The sequence below is a fragment of the Balaenoptera acutorostrata genome, chromosome 2, assembly GCF_949987535.1.
Source record: "Balaenoptera acutorostrata chromosome 2, mBalAcu1.1, whole genome shotgun sequence".
Classification (NCBI taxonomy): Eukaryota; Metazoa; Chordata; class Mammalia; order Artiodactyla; family Balaenopteridae; genus Balaenoptera; species Balaenoptera acutorostrata.
This window is the reverse complement of record NC_080065.1, coordinates 148,140,722-148,149,663: the sequence shown is the minus strand read 5'-3', so window position 1 is coordinate 148,149,663 and position 8,942 is coordinate 148,140,722. Positions and strand designations below refer to the sequence as shown.

At 37.5% G+C, this 8,942-nt stretch overlaps 1 protein-coding gene across 2 annotated transcripts in view; it reads right to left on the bottom strand.

Moving 5' to 3' along the window:
- Window positions 1-1,753: 1,753 nt before the first annotated feature.
- The window catches only part of GABRA1 (gamma-aminobutyric acid type A receptor subunit alpha1), a 60,161-nt gene continuing 52,972 nt past the window's right edge, over window positions 1,754-8,942 (bottom strand). For both annotated transcript variants that reach the window (XM_007171413.3, XM_007171414.3), the window contains one exon: window positions 1,754-4,626. In XM_007171413.3, the coding sequence (XP_007171475.2) occupies window positions 4,315-4,626 (312 nt within the window). In that variant the 3' untranslated portion in view covers window positions 1,754-4,314. The remainder of the gene's footprint in view (window positions 4,627-8,942) is intronic.

Here is an 8,942-nt window from a genome sequence, read left to right as displayed (position 1 = left end):
ATAAACTCTAAATTCTAAACTCAGATAAACATAAAACCAGAAACAAATTAGATGCAGAAAGCAAACCCCAAGTCTACAGTTGCTCCCAAAGTCCACCACCTCAGATTTGGGATGATTCGTTGTCTATTCAGGTATTCCACAGATGCAGGGTACCTCAAGTTGATTGTGGAGATTTAATCTGCTGCTTCTGAGGCTGCTGGGAGAAATTTCCCTTTCTCTTCTTTGTTCGCACAGCTCCCGGGGTTCAGCTTTGGATTTGGACCTGCCTCTGCGTGTAGGTTGCCTGAGGGCGTCTGTTCCCCACCCAGACAGGACAGGGTTAAAGGAGCAGCTGATTCGCGGGCTCTGACTCACTCAGGCCAGGGGGAGGGAGGAGTACGGATGCGGGACGAGCCTGTGGCGGCAGAGGCCAGCGTGACGTTGCATCAGCCTGAGGCGCGCCGTGCGTTCTCCAGGGAAGTTGTCCCTGGATCATGGGACCCTGGCAGTGGCGGGCTGCACAGGCTCCCAGGAGGGGAGGTGTGGATAGTGACCTGTGCTCGCACACAGGCTTCTTGGTGGCAGCAGCAGCAGCCTTAGCGTTTCATGCCCATCTCTGGGGTCCGCGCTGATAGCCATGGCTGGCGCCCATCTCTGGAGCACGTTTAAGCGGCTCTCTGAATCCCCCCTCCTCGTGCACCCTGAAACAATGGTCTCTTGCCTCTTCGGCAGCTCCAGACCTTCTCCCGGACTCCCTCCCAGCCAGCTGTGGTGCTCTAGCCCCCTTCAGGCTGTGCTCACACAGCCAACCCCAGTCCTCTCCCTGCGATCCGACCGAAGCCTGAGCCTCAGCTCCCAGCCCCCGCCCACCCCAGCGGGTGAGCAGACAAGCCTCTTGGGCTGGTGAGTGCTGGTCGGCACTGATCCTCTGTGCAGGAATCTCTCTGCTTTGCCCTCTGCACCCCCGTTGCTACACTTTCTTTGGTGGCTCCAAAGTTTCCCTGCCGCCCACACCCTGGTCTCTGCCCACGAAGGGGCTTCCTAGTGTGTGGAAACTTTTCCTACGTCACAGCTCCCTCTCAGAGGTGCAGGTCCCGTCCCTATTCTTTTTTCTCTGTTTTTCCTTTTTTCTTTTGCCCTATCCAAGTATGTGGGAGTTTCTTGCCTTTTAGGAAGGCTGAGGTCTTCTGCCAGCGTTCAGTAGGTGTTCTGTAGGAGTTGTTCCACATGTAGATGTATTTTTGATGTATTTGTGGGGAGGAAGGTGATCTCCATGTCTTAGTCTTCCACCATCTTGAAGGTCCCTCTCAGTGTTTTGTATTTTAACTTTGTGCTTATAGAAACATTAAGGAATGTAATAGCTCTGCGGGAGCTTTTAAAAGTATAATGCTCAGACTCTTCCTCTAAAACAATTAAACCAGTCTCCCGGGAGTAGATCAGAAAACAAATTGACTGTATTAACAATAGAGATAAACAAACTACTATTGTTTCAGTATGTTGACTCTTTTCTATTTATGCTTTATAAATTTTGAGTTGAGGTGCTACTGGCAGCACCAGATACCAGGTGTTTAACAATTCCTCTTTTTGAAAGTGATTCATTTAAAATCATAGTTTAGGATCATACTATTGATGCATCTTCAAAAATCTTCTGAATAGCCTAGATTCTTATTAGCACTTGGCACTTTTAGGTGCTCCTACTTGAAAATATTTTAAAACAAGGCAACGGTAGGTCATATTGATAACATGAAAAGAAAGTCAAGCATTCCATTTTTTACTGAATAATGTTAGCTTTATTATTATAATAGAATACAGTATGACATAAAATTAAGAGCTTTTGCTAAACTCTGTAAAGCAATACATGCATCTGCCATAAACAACCTCGATTCATGTTAGGTTTTATTGCCACTTCACTGCACTAAGGTGCAATAAACATTCAGTGTCATCTTTAAAAAATTTTTCCTGGGAGTTTACAGGAACTGTCCTCTATAAGAGTGTATCTTTATTTTCAAGGAAGACTTAACTAGTATTACATGGTTTAGCAAAGCACGGTAGAAAAGCTACATAGAATCATTTGTCTTTGATAAGTTGTGCAATCAATTTATACAATAGAATACTGTCCACATATACTAACAAACTAAGAAATGATAGAAATGCAGTCATTGCATAGCAGAAAGCAGACTAATAAGAAATATTCACATCTAATGAGCAAAATACAGACCAAATGTTAGCTATGAGGAGTCTGGAAGATAAAATGCTCTTAATAAACACATTAGATTAACGCCCCAAAATAACAAGATTAACAGCAACACAGAAGTTAGAGCCATATTTTACTTTATTTCTATACATGATATCTACACATGATACCGAAGGATGAAATATCCTTGGTTCAGCCTTTATTGGGCTAGCTCATTGAATTTAGGCAGGACCATATCAAACAATAAAGCACATTTAAAAAGAAAACCAGAGTTTGTTTAGGAAAACACAAACTGTATTTTCCTGCATCATTGGATAGCAGCTTTTTGAGACAAACATTGCTCAAAACTTGGGTATGGATCCCAACTGTCTTATTTGGTAATTATGACGACAGGTTTATGTCATAGTATTCTAAATGCGGTTAGACCATAACCTGTGGATTCTGGACACTAATTTTAAGTATCTCTGAAATTCTGTCAGTCAAAAGGAGGCTTCATAAAATACCTTCTGCATAAATATTTATTTCTAAAACATCTGGGAAGTAACGAAACAGACTAGAATTTTCATAGGGAGTATTAATGGACCTCTTGTCATTAAAGCCCTTACGTAGTATGCCTACAAATATATTGCTACAGTATAAATGAAATGTAATATTACTCAATAAAAGCTATTTCCTGTACATTCTTTCATTTATTTTTATATTTAATGCTACATATGGTACAACACTTATTGAAATAGTTGGTATCAGCAAAGATAGCAATCATATACAGTTGATTTTCTAGCTCCCACTAATGCTTTTCCATTTTCTTTCTGTATCACAAGAGCCTAAAATAGGGAAATGTGGGATGACTTGAGCAGATAGCAACTGATTTACTGCTGTACACTGGACAACAGTTTGAATTACAAGCTTTCTCTCCATAAGTAGATTTTATACCCATATATTGTAACTTCCATCTGATTCCTTCAGGCTGTTCTGGTCTTAAATGCAGGCTCTAAAAGGATTTCCATAGCATTTAGCAACATTCTAACAGCTAAGAGCGGTGAGTCCTACACAATATTTTAAGAACACAACCTTTAAAAAAGTAAAAAAATGTACAATCTCATGCCGTATATTTACATATATAATTTATATATTCTATATTTGTTTACTAGTCATAAATTTCAATCTAAAGCTTTTAATGTACTGTTATATAAAATAATACATTCAACAATTCTAGAGCTTGCAAAATATTTTTGCCCCTCTAAAAACATCTTCAGAATGAAAATCCAGTGATTATTGGATGCATGTGCTATCTGGATATAGACAGGATGGAAAATAAATCTTTTAAAATTGTTCTATTTAAATTTATTATTTCTTTTTTTAGTTTTATTGAATGTGTATCTGTTAAAATGACTCCTCATTGAGTCTAGTGGTAAAAGCTCAGATGATAGTAAAGCAGCCTATTTAAAGCATTTGTCTCCATTGGATTAAATGTGCTCTACAGTGAGGAACTGCACATTTGCCAATGCAATTTCCATAAATTTTAAAATAGCATTTAACAACAAAATAATGCATTAGGCATTTCTTAAAAGGAGAAAGAATGGGGATCTTTAGCTTTGGAAACAGAATGTTAAAGCTATACATCGGTTTAAAAAGCAAAACAGAAATGTAAGAAGCACATTGTAGTTTGTGCAATAAAGACATAGATTTTTAAAAATGCTTCTTCATTAAACATTTATAATTTATTCTTTTAAACACCTTCACATAAAAATATTTTTGACATATACAGTATCTTTTTTTCTAGAATATTTGGAAATATATATCTACAAATGACCCAGAGTTATAGAGTTAAGTTTGATTTTTCTTCTACTTTTCCTCATGTCTTTGGACCTACTTCCCCCACCTTTCCTCTCTCTTCCCTTCTGTCTCCTTCTGTCATGATTTTTCTCTCTTGCTCCCTCTTTCAGAATCCTGTCTCTCAGCTGTATGCTCTGCTCTGGACTGCCAGACAGGGGTCTGTTGTTCTTATATGAATTATGGAAATAAGGAAATCTTCAAATTCTTTAAGACAGAGGCAATAAAGCAGATGGGAATTACTGCATTGAGAACAGAAAGCAATTCCCAGTGCAGAGGACTGAACAACAGAATGTGAATGACAGGACCTATTGATGTGGGGTAGGGGCTTTTAGCTGAGGCTCTCTGTTTAAATATGTAGCCCAATAGACCAAGTTAAAGATTCCGAATAACAGCGGGAAGGCTATTCTTGACAGTCGGTCAATTTTGCTGACACTGTTAAAGGTTTTCTTCGGTTCTGGTGGTTTTGTTTCCGTCTTGACTTCTTTTGGTTCTATGGTTGCACTTTTAGCAATGGTGGCTAAGCCGGGGTCACCCCTGGCCAAATTAGGTGTGTAGCTGGTTGCTGTCGGAGCGTAAGTGTTATTTTTCTTAATGAGAGGATCCTTCATTTTCTTTGGCTGTAGAAGGAAAGAGTAAAAGTATTTTGTTTAGTAAACGGTGGGAAGCACGTTTATAAGTTGCTGAGCAAAGTGACCGTTACTTTAGAACTCAAACGTGCTTTATTTAAAATCTAAGGAATGTAATTTACGACTGCATTTTGGGGAAAAATGAAAAACGCAGATACAAACATCTAGTTATAAGATTGACAAGTGACCTTGCAGGACATTTGTTCCTGTCCAAAATGTCCATAAGACAGTTGGTCCGTAAGACATTTGGTTTACGCCAAGTCCTTGAAATGTGCTCCTATCCAAAATGTCCATGAGCATATCGGGTCCATGCCAAATGGTTTTGGACAGGATCAAATAACAAAGTCCTTTGGTGTGGACCAAACGTCTTATGGATGTTTTGGGCAGGACCAAGTATGACCACGTATCAAGGACTTTTTGGCATGAGCCCAGGTCAGACTAATAGAAATACCATCAGGTTTTTCCCAGCCCAAAATGCTTGGTGGTTATTTTAGGTCACTAAGTTTTGAGGTAGTTTGTTTTGCAGTGAAAAATTGCTGAGCTAATTATTATTTGCTCCTTCTCCCCATGTTTCCAATGGGGAAATGACAAAGCAGGGGTAGTCAGGATATCCTGAATTCAATTCTTGCTCAGAGTTAGCTGCTTATCAATGTTATCTGTGCAGTAATTGACAAGTGCAGTATTTCTTAGAGTTTCTGTCATACAGACATTTCTCAAAAATAAAGTGTATCATTGTTTAGAGCTATGTGCTCTGATACAGTTGCCATTAGTAACTTGTGACTATTGAGCACTTGTAATGTGGCTAGTCTAATTTGAGATGTTCTGGAAGTATAAAGTACACATAGGATTTTGAAGGCTTAGTATGAAAAATTTTTAAAAAGTGCAATATTTCTCCTAAATAATGTTTAGAATTATTTACATTTAAAGAGGATATTTTTGATATATTGGCTAAAGTACATTATTAAACTTAATTTCACTGGTTTGTACTTTTTAAATAAGGCTACCAGAAATATGTTAATTATATATATGGCTCACATTTGTGGCTCACTTATATTCCTGCTGGATAGCACTAGTTTAGAAGAGTGAGCCTTGTTTTTTTGTGCACACTAAATCACCAGTTAAAATTTTTTTAAGTGTAAATGTCTTGGGCACAATCTTGCATTTTGAATCAGAACTCCTAGGGAAGTGAAGCCTGATTATTGACATTGTGAAAAAACTACACAGAGAATGTTCATGAGCAGCTAAACTTGACCAACCAGCCTCGATATACTCTGGACAATCTGTATTTTTAATATCAAATCAGAATAAAATATTACTTCTAGAAGAGCTGATACTTCTCACTCACAAGGTGCAATTTTAACAGGTTAATTTCTTTATTATCCAACTCCATGACCTATCTGCTACCTTTTCTCCTCTCCAAATCCTTAAGCATACATTCACTGGGACTTAAAAAAAAAAAAGCCCAGATTTTTTTTTTCTCCTAGTATTACACCATTAACAGTAAGGTCACTTAGTCCAAGTATACACCCATTTCATAGTGAAGGCAGATTTGCTTAAGCTTTAGGAGGATTGACAGAAATTTCTATAATTATTTGTATAAAAATAAAATGAGTAAAATTGATTCTCTCTGAATGTGGTCCAAATGACTACAAGTCAAAAATTTATATGAATTATTTCAACACAAACAGCCAGACTGAACTTGTATTGAGTCCACTGCTTAGAAAATAGCAGATCTAATATTAAAGGATACATTGAAAAGCATATATGTCCTTTAGATAAAATGTATATGCACTCTGATGTTTAAGAGAGGCAATGGGTTCTAATCTAAACAAAATTTGTTGAGTGACAGACACCTTATTAGATAAACTGAAATGAATAATCTGCCACAGGAACAATTCTTGGAGAAGAGTTGGTATTATTGGTAGATTCGTCTCTCCCACTGCCAATTTATCATAATACCCTAATACTAAGTTTTCTCAACTTAAGTGTTTTATTTCTTTCTTTCTTTTTGCAGCATCATGTTGAAAAGGATATTTAGAAATATCTGGTTGGTTTCTCAGGAAATAATATAGTTTTTTTCATTTCTGAAAATATTGAGCTCCCCCATATTCATCAAGAAGTTGGTATTTCTTTCAGCAATTAAACATATGAGGATGGATCTTAAGAAGGCTACTATATGCTTGCTTGAAAACATGATGCCCTATGGGGAGTTTCTTTTTTTTGTTGTTGAAGTTATACCATGTCAGAGATTGAAATTTTACCTCTCCTGAAAACACTCACCTGGTCACAGGAGAAATATGTTATTTATTCTCTCTGAATGTCAAAATGAGACCTGGATCACACTGTGATCAATCTCCTTATTATAAGCTAATCAAACTGGCAAAGCCCTGGGGAAGATTTTTACAGAGACATAGATAAATTATAAAAAATATTCTCTTTCTCATTAGGATGACAGATATAGGCATTATGTATATGCATCTATCTATCTATATATATATATATACATAAAAAAATATATATATATAGAGAGAGAGATGTAGATATGACCATACCTATATCTATATATGTACACTGAATAACACGGACTGTAGATTGATAGAGATTGAAATATTTTATTTGAGACACAGCACTTGAAAGACTAACATACGGTCAGAAAGAGAGAAATACAAACTCAACTATGAGCCCACCAATGCCTCAACCCAAATTCTATGCTTTCCAGATCAAGTTCAATTCATCTAACAAGTCATTGACAACTGATACTGATGAGCCACAATCAGAAAGACATTGGCCTCTTGCAGCATGGAAAGAAAAGATTAAGATAGAAAAGCAACTTTTCCCAGTGCTTGCATTTCATTTTTCAGTTGCATGTCACCGATGTTTGCATATAATTAATTCTGAAGAACTTTAATAGAGTATGCCAGTGATTCAAAGATGTGCATTTTTTAAATGTCCACATCTATGACTTTGGGCTATGTCTTACAATTGGTAGTGTCTTATGATCACTCATCTTCAGTTTTGGTGCTCTTTCCTTTGGGACTGCCCTTCTGTTCTAGGACAAATGGAGGCCATCAATGGCTAAGGTAAGTATTAGACAAAACGCTGTCTCCACTCTCTCACCCCTTTCTCCAACTGGTAAATGCAGTCCCTTTTGTCTTGTCTCCTCTTTACTGAACCCGAGCCAAGGCTCTTGATTTGAAAATTCAGAGATTTTTTTTATACTGGGCAAGGATGTTTCAAGGCAAGGTGAATTTTGAGGACTGGTTCTGGCCCATTTTGGTTGTGATAGTGCATCTGATACAGAACCTTCTATGCTGTTGCTTGTGTACAAGATCTTTGAGGTGTTCAACTGATTCACCTGTGGCTGAAAGGTAAAGCTCAAAGAGCTTTTGCTTGGCAGCATATTTTTTTTCTTATGTATACGTATATTAGTGGTACATCGTATAATCAGTAACACTTTAGATTCTATTAAATGTGGTAGATGTTTCCAACACAAAGGATCCTCTTTTCTAGTATATTTGTGGAGCTATGGGAAAAACATCATTAAATGGATTTCTTTACTATACACCCTCTCAGACTCTTTAATATACTGTGACTTGGTGACAGTATGCAGAATTATTCAAGTGTATTTGACCACAGAACTGTATATTTAGGGACTGACTCAAGACACTAGAATCCTATATTTGCTGTAGAGTGATTCCTCCTAGATTACTTCTAGATGTCTTAGAATCTCTTTGTCTCTGACTTTGCCCTTCTTTCCACCATCCCAAGGCTCCCTTGCATTTTGACATATTTTTCCTTCAAACCCCAGAAGTAGAAATATCCTCCCCAGCTGTGCTTTATTTATTTACTTATTTATTTTGGCTGCACCCTGCAGCATGCAGGACCTTAGTTCCCTGACCAGGGATGGAACCCTCACCACCTGAACTGGAAGGAAGAGTCTTAACCACCGGACCATGGGGGAAGTCCCTCCCAACTATGCTTTAAAATCCACTCTAAAGTAGGTTCTAATTGAGAAGAACAGTGATATTCTTAACTTGATAATTTTCTACAGTGAAGAATTTTTCTGTGAATTCTGTGTGTTACGTTTCTTAAAGCAAACCTCTATTTTGGAAAAAGAAGATGTGTTTCCTACCCTTTAGTGAAAATTAGAGATAATGCATTTTGCAAGCTCAATTCAATTGAGCCATTAAAGTAATAACATTTATGACCAAAGTTATTAGGCTTGGAAAACAACCAGAAGACTATAATTTTCAAGTTACAAAAATTATAATGGCATAATTGCTCCTAATGTCAGGTTTGTTAAAACT